Source organism: Pecten maximus, chromosome 17 (assembly GCF_902652985.1).
Source record: "Pecten maximus chromosome 17, xPecMax1.1, whole genome shotgun sequence".
Taxonomy (NCBI): domain Eukaryota; kingdom Metazoa; phylum Mollusca; class Bivalvia; order Pectinida; family Pectinidae; genus Pecten; species Pecten maximus.
The window spans coordinates 10,031,455-10,053,691 of record NC_047031.1 but is presented as its reverse complement, the minus strand read 5'-3'; the positions used below and the strand labels follow the sequence as shown (position 1 = coordinate 10,053,691).

At 38.3% G+C, this 22,237-nt stretch overlaps 1 protein-coding gene across 12 annotated transcripts in view; it reads left to right on the top strand.

Moving 5' to 3' along the window:
• The window catches only part of LOC117315620 (transcription factor 4-like), a 76,438-nt gene extending 62,726 nt beyond the window's left edge, over positions 1 to 13,712 (top strand). For 4 of the 12 annotated variants that reach the window (XM_033869891.1, XM_033869892.1, XM_033869890.1 and 1 more), the window contains exons 18-21: positions 614 to 673; positions 5,136 to 5,281; positions 5,872 to 5,994; positions 8,945 to 13,712. In XM_033869891.1, coding sequence (XP_033725782.1) covers positions 614 to 673; positions 5,136 to 5,281; positions 5,872 to 5,994; positions 8,945 to 9,288 — 673 coding nt within the window. In that variant the 3' untranslated portion in view covers positions 9,289 to 13,712. Of the gene's footprint in view, positions 1 to 613; positions 674 to 5,135; positions 5,282 to 5,871; positions 6,112 to 8,927 lie in introns of all 12 variants that reach the window. The other 8 variants (XM_033869895.1, XM_033869894.1, XR_004529727.1 and 5 more) reach the window with 7 other exon arrangements.
• The last annotated feature ends 8,525 nt before the right edge of the window (positions 13,713 to 22,237 follow it).

Sequence of the window (22,237 nt, the reverse complement as noted above, 5' to 3'; positions counted from 1 at the left end):
CAAAAATAGGTATTACACTAAGGATTATGGAAAATCTTACAAAAATGTGACCTGGAGAAATAGTGATATTTAAACCTGACTTGTATGACATGCATTTTGACCTGTTTGTAGATATTAGAACTTTGACCTCAGGATCATAATGACTAATTGAATTAATGACTTGTTTCACTGTTGTCTTTTTGATTGTCTTGACAGGATTTCTGAATCTTCAGATCTTACAAAGTTTTTAAAAGATGTTAAAGAATCAGCACAATTTATTTCTTTTCAGAAAACAAAACAAAAATGATTTCTTGAAGCTCATTGAGATTTTCTTAACATCCTTTGTTTTTGTATTCTCATCCAATGAATTTAAAACTTGATGAAAATTTAAGTTCGAAAAAAAAAAAAAAAAATCCTGTAATATTGCATTTTTCCTTTATAGTAGATTTTAGCATGAATATTGACAGTTTGAAATTGTACAATTTAGCTGTAAAGAGAGATTATTGTGAAGATTGTACATTTTCTTTAACTGCCCGAGATTATTTGTGAGGGCCCGACTGGCTTTGTGTTGTACTGGTGTTGGTGGTGGTGATGATTTAAGACTGTGTAAACTATTTCTGTTTGGTTTTTAAAGTACCGATGAGGATTCAGTCAGTAAAGCGAAACGCCGCCAAGCTAACAATGACCGGGAGAGGTTAGTATCAATTACACACCGCCATCTTGTTTGTCCTCCTCCTTCTCTCCACCTCATGGTTGTCACAGAGGTCAAGGTCAAAAGGTCAAGGCCACAATTCAAGCCACATAGTAAGGTCAAGGTCATCAGAAAAAAAAATCAGGTCTCTGATGTCGGTGAGGGAAAAAGACTTGCAGGTCAAAGGTCACAAAGACCCATATTAAAAGACACAATAATGAAAGATCCTGTGTCAAAGTTCAGAGATTAGACAGAGGTATTCTTAGATGCCCGTTACTTATTTTGAGAAAAATGGAAATACTTGGTCTAGTTAAGTTAACCCAATTTGTTTGGTATTATCAGCCAAAATCTTGGACATTGACAACAAATAGTTGAAGGTGATAGTTATATTTATGATATTAAAGAAACACAGCCATATACAAATACAGATGGTCAAAATCATAATAACATTGTATTTGTTTGTGAAATTCATGTAAAGAAGCTATCGGATTTGAAAATATACTTAGAAAAAAACACTGATAACTAAAACAACCATGGTCTGGAGAGTCTTATCCTCTGTCTTCTGTCTCTCAGCAACAGATATGTCTCTCCTTCTGGGGACGAGACCTCTATCCTCCCCTCTTCTATCTCTCTATCTCTCTATGGAACAGACGCAGACTCCTGCGGCCTCTGTTAATGTTATTTTTGGATGTTGGAGAGTCTTTTGTGGATTACTGGCAGTGAACAAGTAGGGACCCCTCAGATTCCACCCTGGGTAGACCCTTCAGTTTCCTTCTAGGTTAGACCACACAGATCGTTTAGTTTGTTCAATAGACTGTTCACAAGATAATTCTGGCTTAGTTAAGAAAACGACAGAATGCTTGCTTGGTTCAATTTTCAGCTTAGTTCATTGGGGATTGTTTAATGCCAGCTTTGTTGAGAATAGACAGTAACTGGGTACATGTGATAACCAGAGTGATATCTGGAGTCTACTAGTGGTGTCAAAATTAACTTAGATCTAGAGTCTACTAGTGGTGTCAAAGTCAGCTTAGATCTAGAGTCTACTAGTGGTGTCAAAGTCAACTTAGATCTAGAGTCTACTAGTGGTGTCAAAGTCAGCTTAGATCTAGAGTCTACTAGTGGTGTCAAAGTCAGCTTAGATCTAGAGTCTACTAGTGGTGTCAAAGTCAGCTTACATCTGGAGTCTACTAGTGGTGTCAAAGTCAACTTAGATCTAGAGTCTACTAGTGGTGTCAAAGTCAGCTTAGATCTAGAGTCTACTAGTGGTGTCAAAGTCAACTTAGATCTGGAGTCTACTAGTGGTGTCAAAGTCAGCTTACATCTGGAGTCTACTAGTGGTGTCAAAGTCAGCTTAGATCTGGAGTCTACTAGTGGTGTCAAAGTCAGCTTACATCTGGAGTCTACTAGTGGTGTCAAAGTCAGCTTAGATCTAGAGTCTACTAGTGGTGTCAAAGTCAGCTTACATCTGGAGTCTACTAGTGGTGTCAAAGTCAACTTAGATCTAGAGTCTACTAGTGGTGTCAAAGTCAGCTTAGATCTAGAGTCTACTAGTGGTGTCAAAGTCAACTTAGATCTAGAGTCTACTAGTGGTGTCAGTCAACTTAGATCTAGAGTCTACTAGTGGTGTCAAAGCCAACTTAGATCTAGAGTCTACTAGTAGTGTCAAAGTCAACTTAGATCTAGAGTCTACTAGTGGTGTCAAAATTAACTTAGATCTGGAGTCTACTAGTGGTGTCAAAGTCAGCTTAGATCTAGAGTCTACTAGTGGTGTCAAAATTAACTTAGATCTGGAGTCTACTAGTGGTGTCAAAGTCAGCTTAGATCTAGAGTCTACTAGTGGTGTCAAAGTCAGCTTAGATCTAGAGTCTACTAGTGGTGTCAAAGTCAGCTTAGATCTAGAGTCTACTAGTGGTTTCAAAGTCAACTTACATCTGGAGTCTACTAATGGTGTCAAAGTCAGCTTACATCTGGAGTCTACTAGTGGTGTCAAAGTCAGCTTACATCTAGAGTCTACTAATGGTGTCAAAGTCAGCTTACATCTGGAGTCTACTAGTGGTGTCAAAGTCAGCTTAGATCTGGAGTCTACTAGTGGTGTCAAAGTCAGCTTAGATCTAGAGTCTACTAATGGTGTCAAAGTCAGCTTACATCTGGAGTCTACTAGTGGTGTCAAAGTCAGCTTAGATCTGGAGTCTACTAGTGGTGTCAAAGTCAGCTTACATCTAGAGTCTACTAATGGTGTCAAAGTCAGCTTACATCTGGAGTCTACTAGTGGTGTCAAAGTCAGCTTAGATCTGGAGTCTACTAGTGGTGTCAAAGTCAACTTAGATCTAGAGTCTACTAGTGGTGTCAAAGTCAACTTAGATCTAGAGTCTACTAGTGGTGTCTAAGTCAGCTTACATCTGGAGTCTACTAGTCCCAGTATTGTACCAACTGTTAATTAGAATGTGATTTGCCCAGTCAGACTTGACTTAGTGCAGTTCGGCCAAATATACCCTGTATATATATATACTTGTGTGATTACCTGAAGGAGTTGGAATATACTTAGTATTAACAAAATGCCTGTTGGACTAACACTGATATTGGACATGACTTTTGACGCATGACAGTCAGATGGGATGCACATGAAAGTGAAACTGTTTCTGATTGGCTGACATGTGCAGTGTAATCCAGGCAAGACAAAGTGTTTCTGTCAGAATAGACAGTCTAGAGTGAATCTGCCAACCTGTTCACCCCTCCAGTAGCCACAATAGACTCTCTATTCCATTGAACCAGACCAGTCTACTGTGGTCTGTAGGGGTGAGACAAAGGTTTTCATGTTTTCAACCCCCTAATAAATTATGCTGTATTTTGTGAAGTTTGACATTTGTTACAAGAAGAATACGATCATATGTAATTTCCATGAACTTTCAAAAAAACTTTTCAGATATATTCATTTTACATTGTTTGTGTTGAAAGTTTAGAATTTTTGTCGTTGTAAATAAAGACATGTTGTGTTGTAAAAACTCATATTTTGTATTTATGTTCATCTATATAACTTTTAAGAAACATACATTTATGTTGCAATTTATTCTTAACCACAACAATTGAAATTTGATTTTTACTGCTCACCGTGAAATATTGACAAATTACTCTAGTTTTTGTTGTCATTGTGTGGGGTGTTGAATGTGGTGTGAAGTCTACATTGCTCATTCCAGACCATTGGAAATGTTGATAAATTAAGTTGGATGTTATCAGAATTACCCTGTAAGTGGAGTGTTACTGAATTGCAGAAAATTTGTGGAACAGGTTTATTTGCATACAATGTTAAAGATCATGAATTAGTAATAAGTTTTCTTGCATAATAATAAGCAAGCATGTTTTATGAAAGAGTCATTTGCTGAAAGTGTTTCTATTTGCCCATAGGTTCCCAGATTACTGGAGTGACAATTTATCAAATGGAGTTTTTAACTTCTGTCTTTGTTATTCTTTGATATCCGCCAAAAATGTTTTGTGTGCACAAATATATTTCTGTTTTTAGGCAATCACTTTAGAAATATAAGAAATAAGTTTCCCTGGCTAATGTATTGTAAATGTGTGTAATTCTGAGTCGTTTAATCTTGACCAAACAGGATCAAATATCTGGCAAACTTGTACTGAGGATTCTCAGTTTTAATGATGGTGGTTATGGGTTGAATACTAATTCAGTGAAAACAACCAAAGCTACTGTAGAAGTGGAGTGATTTTTTTGCTTAGATTCTGTTAACATGTCCATATTAAACATTTTGACACATTGCAACAGCGTTAACAGTGAAATCACTATAAAAAGAGAAAATCTTGAAATCATTATTTCAATTCTGATTAATTTTTGTACAGAAATGTTTGATTGTGTTTCTTTTGATCCAATTTCCCCAACAATATTTTAGGAATTTAATGTAATTCTAAGAGTAAAACTTGTATATCTGTATTCTGAAGTGAGTCATTGCCCCTGTTATGAGTTGTTTCCCTTGTTTTATGCTTTCCTGTATTTAGTGTTACCCCTCGGGCTAACTACTTAATTACTGGATAACATAATCCTTATACAAAGGAAGATTTTGTCTTGTTCTTTGTAGTAACAAGTAGTTAATCTCGATAGTTGAGAGTTGTCTTTAGGGTGGAAGTAACACAAATGGTCATAACACAAACCCCAATTCTGTTATCAAATTCTGTAAAATATAAACCATCAAAAGTGCTGTAGTGATTCAGTTTGTAGTTATTGTCTTTCCTTATCAATGTTCAGCCTTGCTGTTGCTTCTGTGTTAGTATTGGGCGGAGTGGTCTCCCTTGGTTTGTTCCTTTCATTAGCTAGTTCAGTTCAATGATTTCGCCTTTGAAATATAGATTGATGTTGTTTTGAAATGGTCTGAAGTTGTGTGGTAAATCACCAGTTCTTTTGTCTGGTGATGTAGTTGTCTCTGCATGTGACAAGAGTTGTTCCCCTTTATTTCAGGGTTCGTGTGCGAGATATTAATGAAGCATTCAAGGAGTTAGGGACCATGGTATCCCTACACACATCTAGCAGTCAGCCTCTCACCAAACTCATGATCCTTCAACATGCTGTTAATGTCATCACCACACTCGAGGCTCAGGTTAGAGGTATGTACTGTGCTGGAATGAAAATTTCTTTGAATGAATAAATCTGACCTACTCCTATATTTGAATTAATTTGAATAATGTGTTAATCAGCATAGTATCTGCATCAACTTCACAGTTGCATTTTAAGCATGTGAGCGATGCAGACCCAAGTCACAAAATTCAATTGATCAGTTATAGCATTCATATGTTTTCTTCTTTGGTGTACATTTTAAACAATTGGATCTAAATTAAAGTTTAAATGTGGACAAAGGAATGTCATAAAATCCCTCCTAACCACTGTTCGTGTTTGTATGAATGATACTCTTTTAACCCACAATCAGATGGTGGGCTATCCAATCCTGCGTCCGTGGTCCATCTGTCTGTAAACAATCCTTGTTATTGCTATTTCTTGAAGAGTCGAAAAGAAGAAAGAACAGAAGTAGAGAGAAAATCATATCTTCAATGGTGGGCACCAAGATTCCTCAGTGATCTCTTGTTTCCCCCAAGTTGTCTGCTTTGGATTTCTATCCAGTATTACTTGTTTTAGCGTAATTCTTTGATATCTTCAAATAGAATTATCTTCCTTTAACATAACTTGTTCGTCATTCTAGAACGTAATCTGAACCCCAAGGCGGCGTGCCTTAAGCGTCGCGAAGAAGAGAAAACAGACGAGATGCCAGGTGGGCGTGGTCTATCATCAGATGACATTGCTGCGCAGCAAGCCGCTCTGGCAGGTAAGGTACGCAACATGTTGCTACCTTTTCTAAGCGATCACCATGACGACGACCTAGATAACAACTACCAGGGCAGCTAAGGTCCTCTCCCACAGATCGCCCCCAGTTTGTGTGAAGGTAAAACACTCCTGCCAAGATTTTGTTTATCATCCTCCGCCCTTTTCACCTCTCTTCATCGTTTCAAATTGGATAAAAAAGATAATTTAAAAAAAAAAAAAAAACAACATTGTAATACGTATCTCTTTTCTCTGGTAAGCATTCTCTGGCTTCCTTTTCATCAGTGATTTTTGGGACAAGATATTTGTTGACTCTGCTTTCCTAGTAGGACTCTCCGGAGAATCCACAATATGGCACCTTAATGGCTTTCATTTGAAGCTTAAAAAGAATGTTCTGGGCTCGCCTGAAAAATTCTGCAAAAATCACTGTTGCTATCTGTTATTCTACTGAACAACATTCTGTTATCCTTAACAACTCTGGATCTCTTCTGTGACCTCTCGCTTCTACATCTGAATAACTTTCTGTTATCCTTAACAACTCTGGATCTCTTCTGTGACCTCTCGCTTCTACTCACTGATGATACCTGACCTTCCATGTTAATCAGTCTTGGGTCAGATATGACCTTAACCTTTTTTGCTCTTTTCATTATGTGATCTTTACTTTCTTGACCCTTGACCCTGGTGATGGCTATAACACTAACATTATATCAAATGGGTGACCAGTGAATTAATTTATCAATGTAGCTAGGGAAATTAGTAGAATTGCTATTCATTTAGATTTGTATGAAAGATGAAAATTTTGTTATAATTTAGTTTTGGACCTTGACCAAATTAGTATACTTACAAAATAGAAGTAGATTAGCTCTACACACAAAATATATACTGTCATCAACAAAGAATAGCAACGACCAATTGTTTTAACTTTTCAAAAGCAGATATACATGTGTTAAGGTGTAGAGCTAGAATGAAGTTGTCATGAAATTTATCAGTGGTAACAGCATGATCAGTAGCGTTTTATGGCTGTAAACACACATGATCAACAGAGTTTTATGGCTGTAACACATGATCAGTGGAGTTTGTAACACATGATCAGTGGAGTTTTATGGCTGTAACACATGATCAGTGGAGTTTTATGGCTGTAACACATGATCAGTGGAGTTTTATGGCTGTAACACCCATGATCAATGGAGTTTTATGGCTGTAACACATGATCAGTGGAGTTTTATGGCTGTAACACATGATCAGTGGAGTTTTATGGCTGTACCACACATGATCGGTGGAGTTTTATAGCTGTAACACACATGATCAGTTGAGTTTTATAGCTGTAACACACATGATCGGTGGAGTTTTATGGCTGTAACACATGATCAGTGGAGTTTTATGGCTGTAACACACATGATCAGTGGAGTTTTATGGCTGTTACACATGATCAGTGGAGTTTTATGGCTGTAACACATGATCAGTTGAGTTTTATAGCTGTAACACACATGATCAGTGGAGTTTTATAGCTGTAACACACATGATCGGTGGAGTTTTATGGCTGTAACACATGATCAGTGGAGTTTTATGGCTGTAACACACATGTTCAGTGGAGTTTTATGGCTGTAACACACATGATCGGTGGAGTTTTATGGCTGTAACACATGATCAGTGGAGTTTTATGGCTGTAACACACATGATCAGTGGAGTTTTATGGCTGTAACACACATGATCGGTGGAGTTTTATGGCTGTAACACATGATCAGTGGAGTTTTATGGCTGTAACACACATGATCGGTGGAGTTTTATGGCTGTAACACATGATCAGTGGAGTTTTATGGCTGTAACACACATGTTCAGTGGAGTTTTATGGCTGTAACACATGATCAGTGGAGTTTTATGGCTGTAACACATGTTCAGTGGAGTTTTATAGCTGTAACACATAATCAGTGGAGTTTTATGGCTGTAACACATGATCAGTGGAGTTTTATGGCTGTAACACATGATCAGTGGAGTTTTATAGCTGTAACACACATGATCAGTGGAGTTTTATGGCTGTAACACATGATCAGTGGAGTTTTATAGCTGTAACACATGATCAGTGGAGTTTTATGCTGTAACACATGATCAGTGGAGTTATGGCTGTTACACATGATCAGTGGAGTTTTATGGCTGTAACACATGATCAGCTGAGTTTTATGGCTGTAACACATGATCAGTGGAGTTTTATGGCTGTAACACATGATCAGTGGAGTTTTATGGCTGTAACACACATGATCGGTGAAGTTTTATGGCTGTAACACACATGATCAGTGGAGTTTTATAGCTGTAACACACATGATCAGTGGAGTTTTATAGCTGTAACACACATGATCATTGGAGTTTGTAACACATGATCAGTGGAGTTTTATGGCTGTAACACACATGATCAGTGGAGTTTTATGGCTGTAACACACATGATCAGTGGAGTTTTATGGCTGTAACGCACATGATCAGTGGAGTTTTATAGCTGTAACACATGATCAGTGGAGTTTTATAGCTGTAACACATGAGCAGTGGAGTTTTATGGCTGTAACACACATGGTCAGTGGAGTTTTATTGCAGTAACACATGATCAGTGGAGTTTTATAGCTGTAACACACATGATCAGTGGAGTTTTATGGCTGTAACACATGATCAGTGGAGTTTTATGGCTGTAACACACATGATCAGTGGAGTTTTATAGCTGTAACACATGATCAGTGGAGTTTTATAGCTGTAACACACATGATCAGTGGAGTTTTATGGCTGTAACACATGATCAGTGGAGTTTTATAGCTGTAACACACATGATCGGTGAAGTTTAAATGGATTTGTTATCATGTGACAATTTTCCGAAGAATGTCATTTTAGTAAAAATAAGTTAATATTTTATCACAGAAATCACTTGTGATTGTTTGTGTTGTATGTGACTAACAGGGTCTCCTCTGATCCAGATAGCCCTTCCATGAGTGTGCCGGGGATGATGAACATTGGATGTAGCCGGGTCCCAGGGGCCCGGGCGGGCACCATCACAGGGGGTCGGGACGGTGAAGTCCCACTACACAGCGCCTTCTCCTACCTTGGTCAGGAGAACAATCCTGTGACTTCTGACCCGTACCGGTACAGTGATGTCAAGTATTCAATGCAGGACTGTGATGGCAGCCTTGGAGGTGGGTCCCTACCCCAGAAGAAGTTTCTAGGGGAGGGGACAGGCAGTCGTGCTCTCCACGGGATGAGCGGGGAGGATAAGACCCGGGGAGGCATGTTCGGGAGCATGCAGTGTTCACGGACTAAATGATGCAGGGAGCATACAGTGTTCACAAACTTTATGACGCAGGGAAAAGGCATTGTTCATGGACAAAATGACACGAAAAGTATGCATTGCTCACAGACTCCTTCAGCAGGGAGCATGCATTGTGGTTCATGGATTGATGAATGTGGAAAGCATACTTTGTCACAGACTTATTGACATAGCATGCTAACTTGATTTACATACATATAATATGTATATATATATTTACTTATATAAATATATATATATAGATATTACACTTTGGCGGGGAAGACCAAAGGCGCAGAGAGAGAGGAACAAGGTTGTACATATGTTGATTCATGCTTTACGATTCTGTACATATTAAGGCCTAGTAGGGGATAATTCTCTACCAGTGCAATCAGCGATAAAATCACTGGGAAAGTCTGAATTACTTCCAGTAGGAACAAACATCGTTTATATTGAAACGGAAAAGATTTGTTGCTGATAGAATAGAGTGAGTGGTTGTGACATTGTTTTGTTTGAGATCTCTAAATCTTTAATCTTCGATGGCGACAAGTATAATGAAATGGGAAGTGCCAAGTCTATCGATTATATTTGGTCTTTAGGCCAAAAGTTTATGAAAATGCCCTTTCTGTTGGTTTATTTTAACCTATGCTCAGAGGTTAAAATACCTATATATAAGGGCAATCATGTATTAGCAAGATTGTGTATATGTTAGAATGCATATCCTATTGTGTATTAAATCCTGAATTTTCTTTTTAATTCTAAACTCAAGTTTTCTTCCTGAAATGTGAGGATGTGAATTTCACTTAGTGAATTAACAATGAGCATTGATCTGGCTCTTGTTTCCCCAATGACATAGTTGTGTGGATTTGAGCGACCATGTTATGGTGTATATCTGAGATGTGAGACGTAGATATCTGAGATGTGAGACTAGTAGATTTGGTTGGTTGTGAACATCTAATATTAAGTGTGATAGTGACCAATGGGTGCGACCTTTTGTGCCTTGGTCAGCAAAAAAAAAAGCTTTATCTTGCACGAGAACAAACGTTCGGGTACACCAGTGTCTAGGTAGGGGTGCCCATCTATAAAAAAACAAAGTGCTGCCACAATCACCAGATGTAGGATCATCGTCTGTCATGTGATTATGTTTATTAAAAAACATCAGTTAAATAATGTTATATTATATATAGGAAAAGGGTGGATGGGGTTGGGGTGGGAAATTTTTAAACTTGAAATCAAATGTTGATGGCTTCCTGTAGAAATTTTTAATCATGATATTGATTTATAAGAAACATTGCAGTTAGTACTGGCAGTTTATAAACTGTCCCAGAAGTTCTCTGGGATATTTCTAGTGAATATTTTTCCTTGCTTATTTGATGTGAAAATTTCGATTTTACTCCACACATTTTTGGTGCCTATTTTTCATCTGTTACTTGGCTCTGGGTTTGATGATGTCATATTGGATATGATATACGACATGTTCTGTATTATATTTTTATATTAACATGAGTTTTTCCCTGCGTGTGTACCCCGGATGTTAGGAAACCCTCTACACTGAGAATTATTCGGTGAAACCTTCATTGGGTGAAGCCTTATGTAATACTACCTTCATATCTGTCAGTATCATTCAACATATTATATAGAAAAAAATATTGTTTCATTTCCTCATCACAAATGTCAGTAAGGTTTCGGTGAATCATCACATTTATTAGTTATGTTTGATGATTGTACACACAGCAGGAAAAAATGTCTTCTTTTTAAGAATCTCTGATAATTTTTTGTCATTTTTTGTGTGTGTGTTAAAGCCAAAACAAGGGTTGGTTGCCTATGTGTACCAATCACCTTCGTAATTCAAGGAATGTGTAGGATGTGTACCAATGGTCATATAACAGGAAGTTAAAGTGTAGGATGTATACCAATGGTCATATAACAGGAAGTTAAGGTGTAGGATGTGTACCAATGGTTATATAACAGGAAGTTCATGTGTAGGATGTGTACCAATGGTTATATAACAGGAAGTTAAAGTGTAGGATGTGTACCAATGGTCATATAACAGGAAGTTAAGGTGTAGGATGTGTACCAATGGTCATATAACAGGAAGTTAAGGTGTAGGATGTGTACCAATGGTCATATAACAGGAAGTTAAAGTGTAGGATGTGTACCAATGGTTATATAACAGGAAGTTAATGTGTAGGATGTGTACCAATGGTTATATAACAGGAAGTTAAGGTGTAGGATGTGTACCAATGGTTATATAACAGGAAGTTCATGTGTAGGATGTGTACCAATGGTCATATAACAGGAAGTTAAAGTGTAGGATGTGTACCAATGGTCATATAACAGGAAGTTAAAGTGTAGGATGTGTACCAATGGCCATATAACAGGAAGTTCATGTGTAGGATGTATACCAATGGTTATATAACAGGAAGTTAAAGTGTAGGATGTGTACCAATGGTTATATAACAGGAAGTTAAGGTGTAGGATGTGTACCAATGGTCATATAACAGGAAGTTAAGGTGTAGGATGTGTACCAATGGTCATATAACAGGAAGTTAAAGTGTAGGATGTGTACCAATGGTTATATAACAGGAAGTTAATGTGTAGGATGTGTACCAATGGTCATATAACAGGAAGTTAAAGTGTAGGATGTGTACCAATGGTTATATAACAGGAAGTTAATGTGTAGGATGTGTACCAATGGTCATATAACAGGAAGTTAAAGTGTAGGATGTGTACCAATGGTCATATAACAGGAAGTTAATGTGTAGGATGTGTACCAATGGTCATATAACAGGAAGTTCATGTGTAGGATGTGTACCAATGGTCATATAACAGGAAGTTAATGTGTAGGATGTGTACCAATGGTCATATAACAGGAAGTTAAAGTGTAGGATGTGTACCAATGGTCATATAACAGGAAGTTAAGGTGTAGGATGTGTACCAATGGTCAAATAACAGGAAGTTAATGTGTAGGATGTGTACCAATGGTCATATAACAGGAAGTTAAAGTGTAGGATGTGTACCAATGGTCATATAACAGGAAGGAATTCTACTTAACATGTTGGTGGTACCACCAAGTTGCCACCAAGACAGATCTTGGTTGTCAGGCTGTAACTAGGACAGATCTTGGTTGTCAGGTTTGTAACTAGGACAGATCCTGGTTGTCAGGTTTGTAACTAGGACATATCTTGGTTGTCAGGTTTGTAAAAAATAGGACAGATCTTGGTTGTCAGGTTTGTAACTAAGACAGATCTTGGTTGTCAGGTTTGTAAAAAATAGGACAGATCTTGGTTGTCAGGTTTGTAACTAGGACAGATCTTGGTTGTCAGGTTTGTAGCTAGGACAGAACTTGGTTGTCAGGTTTGTTACTAGGACATATCTTGGTTGTCAGGTTTGTAACTAGGACAGATTTTGGTTGTCAGGCTGTAACTAGGACAGATCTTGGTTGTCAGGTTTGTAACTAGGAGAACCTGGTTGTCAGATTTGTAGGAAGAACACAGACTTGTTGTCAATTGGACACAGAGCTGGTTGCCACTAGGACAGAACTTGGTTGTAAGGTTTGTTACTAGGACAGATCTTTGTTGTCAGGTTTGTAACTTGGACAGATTTTGGTTGTCAGGCTGTAACTAGGACAGATCTTGGTTGTCAGGTTTGTAACTAGGAGAACCTGGTTGTCAGATTTGTAGGAAGAACACAGACTTGTTGTCAATTGGACACAGAGCTGGTTGCCACTAGGACAGAACTTGGTTGTAAGGTTTGTTACTAGGACAGATCTTTGTTGTCAGGTTTGTAACTTGGACAGATTTTGGTTGTCAGGCTGTAACTAGGACAGATCTTGGTTGTCAGGTTTGTAACTAGGAGAACCTGGTTGTCAGATTTGTAGGAAGAACACAGACTTGTTGTCAATTGGACACAGAGCTGGTTGTCACTAGGACAGAGCTGGTTGTCATTATAAGTGGTCGTCAGTTTTCCTGGTGTACTTACATGATGTACGACAGTATGTGTGTCTGTTGTATGTAATATCATCCTAGTTATCACAACACTCACTTCCAATTTTACAAATTTTAATAAATTTTATCATCTATTTTTGAAATGGAATATTTGCTGCATTGAGAATATGTGTAGTAGTTACCATGTGATCATGAGTTTACTCTGTGACCCTGCTGACCTATAGCTGAATAATGAACTCAATCTCCTGACTCAAAGTCTGGCAAAATCTTCAAATGATTTTTATTTGCTATCACTCGGTAAAATAGTGAAGTTCGTGTATAAATGACTTTGTAGAGAGTCAGGAATAACCAGCTGTAGGGACAGGGCACCGGGTACTCCTGATGGTAGATTAGACCAGTAGGGGGCGCTGTATACCTCTTCGATGTCAGAGGGACATTGGCGTCAAACATTGGTTCTTGTATAAAAGGGTACAAAAATAAACGTATAAATGATGATGCTGGCGTTTAATTCTTATTATTATTATTAGCTCACCATCATCAGATGGTGGGCTGATCAAATCGTCCTACGTCTGTGGTCCAATGTCATCTGTTGTCCTCACACACTCATTCTCAGAATGGTATTGATGGATCCGTCTCAAATATCATTTTGAGACTAAGAGAAAACAAGGTGGCCAAGAGGCAGCCATTCAAGTTTGTTATGGATATTTCTCAGAGACTTTTTGATGGATCTTTCTTAAATTTCATTATAGGTTCCCCTGTCCCTAGTGGTGCATGATATATATAGCCCTCCGATGGTCGATACTTGACTGTTCAAAATCACACCCCATGCTGTGCCATTCACACATACTTTATTTTGGCCTAAATATTTAATCACTTACCCCTAAAAATGAAATAACTTCTTATGTGAATGTTTGATTGATTTCTCTATTTTTATTTAAAAAAAAAAAAATTCATCATGCCATGGTGACTGGTTATGATGTAAAGGTAGCCATGTTTGGCATGCATAGTAACCAAGTGATGAGTTGAACAAGGTTTGCTACATCAGTGTCATTTCTGTCACTTTGTTAATCAGATAAAACTTTATTTTGTTCAAAATTTTAGCAGTAAAATATGTCCCATACTTGTTTTGCTTTTGAGAATATTTAATGCTATTTTCTACATTTCAATTTACCAAAAAGCCATTATCATAAACTTAGAATTTTTAGCTCACCTGGTTCGAAGGACCAAGAATTTTTAGCGCACCTGGTTCCAAAATTGTACAAATGAAGGGGCTGACCCCCCAGGGGCCTGAGGGGCGGGGCCAAATGTGGTCAATTGGGCTATATTGATATAAACGACTTCTCCTCTGAAACCGAGCATGCCATGTATATATCGCTCATATTTGCCTGGTAGCATCACTATTGGGTCGGGATTCAAAATTGTACAAATAGTCGGGGCCGACCTCCCCTGGGGCTGAGAGGCGGGGCCAAAAGGGGTCATTTTGGTTAAATTGATATACACAAATTCTTCTCTGAAACTAAGCAATGGATATTGCTCATATTTATATGGTAGCATGGTCATGGGAAGGGGATTCAAAATTGTACAAATTTTAGGGTTGACCCCACCAGGGAGCTGAGAGGGGGGGCAAAAGGGTCAATTTGGCTAAATGGATATGAACAATTTCTTCTCTGAAACAGCTCATATTTTACTTGTAGCATCTTTTTGGGTAAGGATTCAAAATTTTATAAAGGAAGGAATTGACCCCCCCGGGGTGCAGAGGGCGGGGTCAAAAGGGGTCAATTGGTTTAAACAACTTCTTTTCTGAAACTTAACAATGGATATCACTCACATTTGTGTGGTAGCATGGGGTTGCGCCAAAAGTCAATTTCATTTCATGGATTAATGCATTTTTTGGCATAAAAAACTCACATACCCATATAAAATGCCTATGATATATTTTCATAGCAATACCAGTGACAAATATACTTAATCATCATTCTTGTTCCATATCTCATGAAATCCAGGTGAGCGATACAGGCCCTCTGGGCCTCTTGTTTTTTTTTCAAACCTTATTGATAGTTCAATCCAACAAACCCAGCTGAAAACTTTTGGCAAATATGTGCTGTATTTTAGTTGGGCTTAATTTGCTGGTAATTTTCATAGCATCTTCAAAGAAGGTTAAAAAGTGGTTTTCTCTTAGTCTTGATTTTCTATAAGGCCTAACAGACATCCCGTTATAATGTAGGTATCCACCATTCCAAAAACCAAAGAAATATATTCTGTTGCAATTATGTCCCGATTTGGACTATATTTTGAGTAAAGTGACAGGACTATATTGAGTCATGTGACTGGTTTAGAATTTGAAGACTGAAAAACCATGATGGTGGATGAAAGGAAACACAATATATAATGCTTTATTTTTGGAAACAAAAATTCAGATATGTCAGGTTTTGAAAAAAATTAAGCTTTCCTCAACTCTTATAACTTTTGTCGTGCCAGGTGCTTGACAGCTGCCAGAACCAAAGAAATAAACAAATTCGTATGACATCAAAAATATTTACAAAATACAGAGTTTTTCACATTACAAAGTCAGAATATAAATTAACTTGCATTTCAATGTATTGTCACAAAAATGAATGTGCACATACACTCTGAAACGATGAGTCCATTTATCCAATGTCAGACACATACAGTTGATAGGTAACATCTCAGTACATTTTCACAATACAACAAAATTTGTGTTGTTTCTATTGTAAACAGACTACAATGGAAAATCTACCCAAAGTAAATAAATCTGGAACTCCCGATTTGTGTACCAGCTAGGTAATTGACTGTCATCAAACCTCAAAACGACACGAACAAACGTGACATCAATATATTATGTATATTATAATTTTTTTTGAGCAATTTATTTATAAATTTGTAAATTAATTAAAGGTGCTACACCTTTGACAGATAGTATTTTTTACCAATTAAAAACATGAATAGACTCGTATGTATTTTTCTTCAGGAATAAAAGTTACACACTTGACATTATTACCACCCTCGGAAAGTTTCATCTTATTTATCTTTAAAATTAAAAAAATTAAGATAATTATTTGCGTCTGGAAGAAATTCCATTTCGCTCCGCCTCCATATTGAATGAAATACTGATTGCGCAAGCGCCTAAAACAGAAAACACAAACGAGTAGGAACCACATGGCGAAGGGAGGAAGGCAACATGTGTTAGCCTAACATCTCCAGAAAGAAGGAAGCATAAACTAGATTATGAAAGAGAGCGAAGAAAGAGAAGGATTTCAATCGGAGACTGCACAGACCGGTGGAATTATAAACGACAATGGAATCGGAACTCATGCGGTAATGACACAGTTGGGTTTTTTGTTGGAGAGGCAAGTGTGTAACGTACACACGTACGTAGTGTAACGTTGGGTCTGTTGACAGTGTTGTCATCTTTATCAACGGTTAGGATTTCTTTTGTGATATGTAGTGATTGTAGAAATTATAATGTTGAAAAGTTCGAAGCTTCCTGGCTTCATTCCGATAATTTTTGATGTTTTAAGATTATTTTTTTTATTTGTATGTCTTAAATAGGCATATATATATGGACTAAATGTCATTTATTGTCAAAACAATAACAATTTATTACACTCTGTCGGAGGTGTAGCATCTATAATAATATCAGCATTGATTAGTGTTTTCAATACTGGCCGAGTTATTACGCTGAGATCTGCCATATTGACCCGAGGTCTAAGGCAAATGCGACCGATAGAGGCATAACAACTAGGCCAATATTGAAAACATTTATAACCTAATGATATTGCTATTGCAACTTAAAGTTCAGAAGAGCCTAATGCAGGTGGTGATCAAAATTATACTGTTGATGGCCTATCTACGAAGAAAAATGACCACAACATTCAACCAAAATGGATGGCTACGTAAAACTGATTAAAGATTGAGGCAGGAGAAATGTTTTGCAAAACTTTCTTTAAGAAAAATATAATCACTGATGCTTTAAAAAATTATCATACAAGTATACTTGGGGAATCATCCGATCACAGACTATCATCTAGAAGGAGTTGTGGAGCCATGATAGCTGCTATAAGAAGTACCTGATTGGCTAAGGAAGGAATAGCAACATGGATATGAAAGTTTACTGAATGTTTACAAACTTACTAAGACCACCTAGAACAAGGTAAGGCAGACTACAGGACAACAGATGCAAGAGGCCAAAAGGCCAACATTTGTGTCATTTCGGACAACAAGAGGCCAACATTTGTGTCATTTGGGACAACAAAAGGCCAACATTTGTGTCATTTTGGACAAAAATAAAAACTGGCTACTTCTCGGTCATAATTGATGAAAGTAAATATTGCTGTCGAAAAAAAATGGTTATATATTTTTTGGCTCGTCCCGATCGGCGTAAATTCCTGCCGGTTTAGAAACACTGCACATCAGCAAACAAGATGGCAACGTGTTTTACCGAAAGTTGACATATAATGAGAAGTTTGAGACTTCCAACTTGTTTTAAATTGAGCCTGTCCGGCTATTTTAGTCACATATATTGCAAAATAAGTTGATTTTGAATGTTCTGCAGCATCCGATGTTTACAATACTTTTGAAATATGTTTATTCATGTATAAATATATGAAATAAATTAAATATATAAAATAAATCAAAATAAATATGCTTTGGTCTATGTCAGCCATATTGTAACTTAGCTGCTTTGCTTGAAGTTACATATCATGATATCAACTTTCACCAACATACATTGAAGTACTCAGGAGAGAGAAGGCAGTTTTAGATGCAGTTTTCGATAGCCTCTAACACTCAAGCTGATTGATAACAGTCAAAATAACAAAAATAATTCGGGGTACACTTTAAAGTGTCCTATGGATGCGAGAGTTATGAGTATGATACATGTTATTCCATCATTAGCTCATCTTAGCATCATCTTCCAGACACAGGACTATGATTTAGAAGTTGTGTCTTCATTGAATGGTGCGCTCATTTCAGTTAAGAAAACAAGAGGCATATGGGGCCTGTATCGCTCACCTGGTTGGATTTGACCAAATGTCAAAATAATGTTCATGTTCAATTTATTTTATTTGTCAATCTCAAACAATGCTATATATGGTTATAGTGTGGGGATCCCAACTGCTTTAAAGAAATAATGAAGTCTAGACACTCTAAGGGTCTGCAAGACCTCAAGGATTGTTTTCAGCTCGCCTGGACCGAAGGTCCGGTGAGCTTATGTCATGGCGCGGCGTCAGTCGTCCGTCCGTCGTCCGAACAGATTTTGCATTAATGGTTGCTGTGACCCTCCATCCCATAACCATGTATAGCATCGCTGGATGTTAAGGGATAAACACAATTCTGATCTAAAAGTAGGCCCAAGGGTCTATACCAACCCTTAAAACACAATCATGTTGTAAAAACAATCCCTGAGGACTTTCCACATCCTTAAAGAGTATGGACTTTGTTATTTCTTTAAAGCAGTTGGGATCCCCATACTATAACCAAATATTGCATTGTACGAGATTGACAAACAAGAGGCCCAGAGGGCCTGTATCGCTCACCTGGATTTCATGAGATATGAAACCAGAATGATGATTAAGTATTTTTGTCGCTGGTATTGCTATGTCAATATATCAAAGGCATTTTATATGGCTACGTGAGGATTTTATGTCAAAAAATGCATTAATCCATGAAATAAAATGAACTTTTGGCACAACCCCATAGGGATGCTACCACACAAATGTGAGTGATATCCATTGCTTAGTTTCAGAAAAGAAGTTGTTTAAACCAATTGACCCCTTTTGACCCCGCCCTCTGCACCCCGGGGGGAGTGGGGGTCAGTTGCTTCCTTTATAAAATTTTGAATCCCTACCCAAAAGGATGCTACCAGGCAAATATGAGCGATATCCCTTGCTTAGTTTCAGAGAAGTTGTTCATATCGATTCAGCCAAATTGACCCCTCTTGGCCCCGCCCCTCAGTCCCCCCGGGGGGTCAGCCTCACCATTTGTACAATTTTGAATGCCCACCCAATATTGATGCTACCAGGCAAATATGAGCAATATCCATTGCTTGGTTTCAGAGGAGAAGTCGCTAATATCAATATAGCCCAATTGACCACATTTGGCCCCGCCCCCTGGGGGATCAGCTCCATCATTTGTACAATTTTTAATCCCCACCCCATAGTGATGCTACCAGGCAAATATGAGCGATATCCATCGCTTGGTTTCAGAGAAGTCGTTTATTAAGAGAGCCAAATTGACCCCTTTTGGCCCCGCCCCTCAGACCCCTTGGGGGCAGCCCCACCATTTGTACAATTTTGAATCCCCACCCCATAGTGATGCTACCAGAAAAATATGAGTGATAGCCATTGCTTGGTTTCAGAGAAGAAGTCATTTATATCAATAGCGCAAAATGACCCCTTTTTGCCCCGCCCCAGAGGCCCCCAGGGGGTCAGCCCCATCATTTGTACAATTTTGAGTCCCCTACCCATAGGGATGCTTCTGACAAAATTTGGTCAAATTCTAATGTGTAGTTATGAAGAAGAAGTCAATTGTTGACGGACAGACGGACGACGGACGCAACAGTATGGCATAAATATAAGCTCACCTTGGTCCTTTGGACCAGGTGAGCTAATAAAGCTACGTATAAACAGATTGAACATTATTTTGACAGTTTGTCAAATCCAACCTGGTGAGTGATACAGGCCCCATGGCAATTACAACATGCATTCATAACTTTATGACTAGCAGCGATTTAAAGGCATTACCTTTATTTCCCCTATGGGGCCCCACCCCTTTGGCCCCTTGGGGATCAGAGTCACCATTTATGCAAAATCTGTCCCCTTCCCCTCCCCCAAGGATGTTTCTGACTTAATTAAGTTCAAATCCATTCATAACTTTATTACTAGTAGCGATTTAAAGGAATTACCTCTATTTCCCCTATTTGACCCCACCACTTTGGCCCCTTGGGGACCAGAGTCATCATTAATGCAAAATCTGTTTTGCTTTCCCCAAGGATGTTTCAAACCAAATTTGGTTCAAATCCATTCATAACTTTATGACTAGTAATGATTTAAAGGAATTACCTCTATTTCCCCTTTTGGGCCCTGCCCCTTCGGCCCCCTTGGGGGTCAGAGTCACCATTTATGCAAAATCTTATCCCTTTCCGCCAAGGATGTTTCTGACTAAATTTGGTCAAAATCCAATATGAACTTTTTGCCAAGTAGCGATTTGAAGCAAATGTCCAGGTGAGCTAACAAGACATGGGTAACCTCATTATCAGACCGAGGGGTAACCTCATTATCACAGAGGGGGAGCCTCAATATCAGACTGAGTTACTCCATAGCTGTGGTGACAAACTGCTGTACGGGTGACATTGTCAAATTCTGATTCACAGAAGAAAATCAGGAAGATAGAAAAGATTTCATTGACCGACTTGACAGCAATGTGGAAAAGGGACTTCCAAAATATATAAATATATGCTTACCCCCCTAAAATATTTACAAAATCAACGGAAACATGTTACAGATTGGTCTTGGATAATTTAACGCTTAGCAGAAAATGTTATGGATTGTTCCAAAATGTACTATTATTCTTTATGTATTATTTAGGTAAAGACATTATTAGCTAATCATGAACATTGAACAAGAGGCCCATGGGCCTTAACGGTCATCTGACAAACACTTACACTTACAGCAGGGACACACCCCTCAATCCAGCATTATTAAATGTACCATAAATTATTTATCGCAGCCAGTTATGTTTTGGATCAAATTTGGTTTTTATCCATTTAGCTTGTCCAGGAAGAGCAGCATCATAAAGCAAAATTTTAGCCAAGTTCCCATTTTTGGGGCATGCCCCTCTGTCCCAATGGGTCAGAAAAGACTCATTTATATCAATTAGGATTGCCTTTCCCCAATGATGTTTCATACTAAATATGGTTGTAATCAATTAAGGCATTAAGGAGGAATTGCATTTTTAAGAAATGTTTAACCTAAGCGCTCCTTTTGCCCCATCTTTTTTTCCCCAGGGGTCAAACCTGTCTCATTAAAAAATATGATTGCCGTCACCTTATGTTTCACATCAAATTAGGTTGTAATCCACCAAAAGGTTAGGGAGGATTAGGATTTAACAGCAAATATTCACCACCCTTTTGGGGCCCTGCCCCTCAGGCCCCAGGGGTCACACTAGCCTCGTTTATATAAAATATGACCACCCTTCCCAAAGGATGTTTTACACCATATTTCGTATTAATCCACCCAAGGGTTAGAGAGAAGTAGGATTTATAGCAAAAATTCACCAAAGTTCACCTTTTGGGGCCCCGCCCCTCTGGCCCTAGGGGTCAAACCAGTCTCATTTATATAAAATATGATTGTCCTCCTCCAATGATGTTTCACACCAAATTTGGTAATAATTCACTATGGGGGTTAGGAGGAGTAGTATTTTAAAGCAAAATTTCATCAAAGTTCCCCTTTTGGGGCCCGCCCCTCTGGCCCCAGGGGCCACACCAGCCTCATTTATATAAAATATGACCACCCTCCCCCAATGATGTTTCACACAATATCTGGTTGAAATCCACCAAAGGGTTAAGGACGAGTAGGATTTTATAGCAAAATTTCATCAAAGTTCCCTTTTTTGGGCCCGTCACTCTGGCCCCAGGGCTCACACCAGCCTCATTTATATAAAATATGACCACCCTCCCCCAATGATGTTTCACACAATATCTGGTTGAAATCCACCGAAGGGTTAAGGAGGAGTAGGATTTTATAGCAAAATTTCATCAAAGTTCCCCTTTTGGGGCCCCGCCCCTCAGGCCCCAGGGGTCACACCAACTTCATTTATATAAAATATGACCGCCCTCCCCCAATGATGTTTCACACCAAATTTAGTTGTAATCCGCCCAAGGGTAAAGGAGGAGTAGGATTTTATAGCAATATTCACCTAAGTTCCCTTTTTGGCGCCCCGCCCTTCTGGCCCCAGGGGTCAGACCAGCCTCATTTATATAAAATATGATTGCCCTCCCCCAA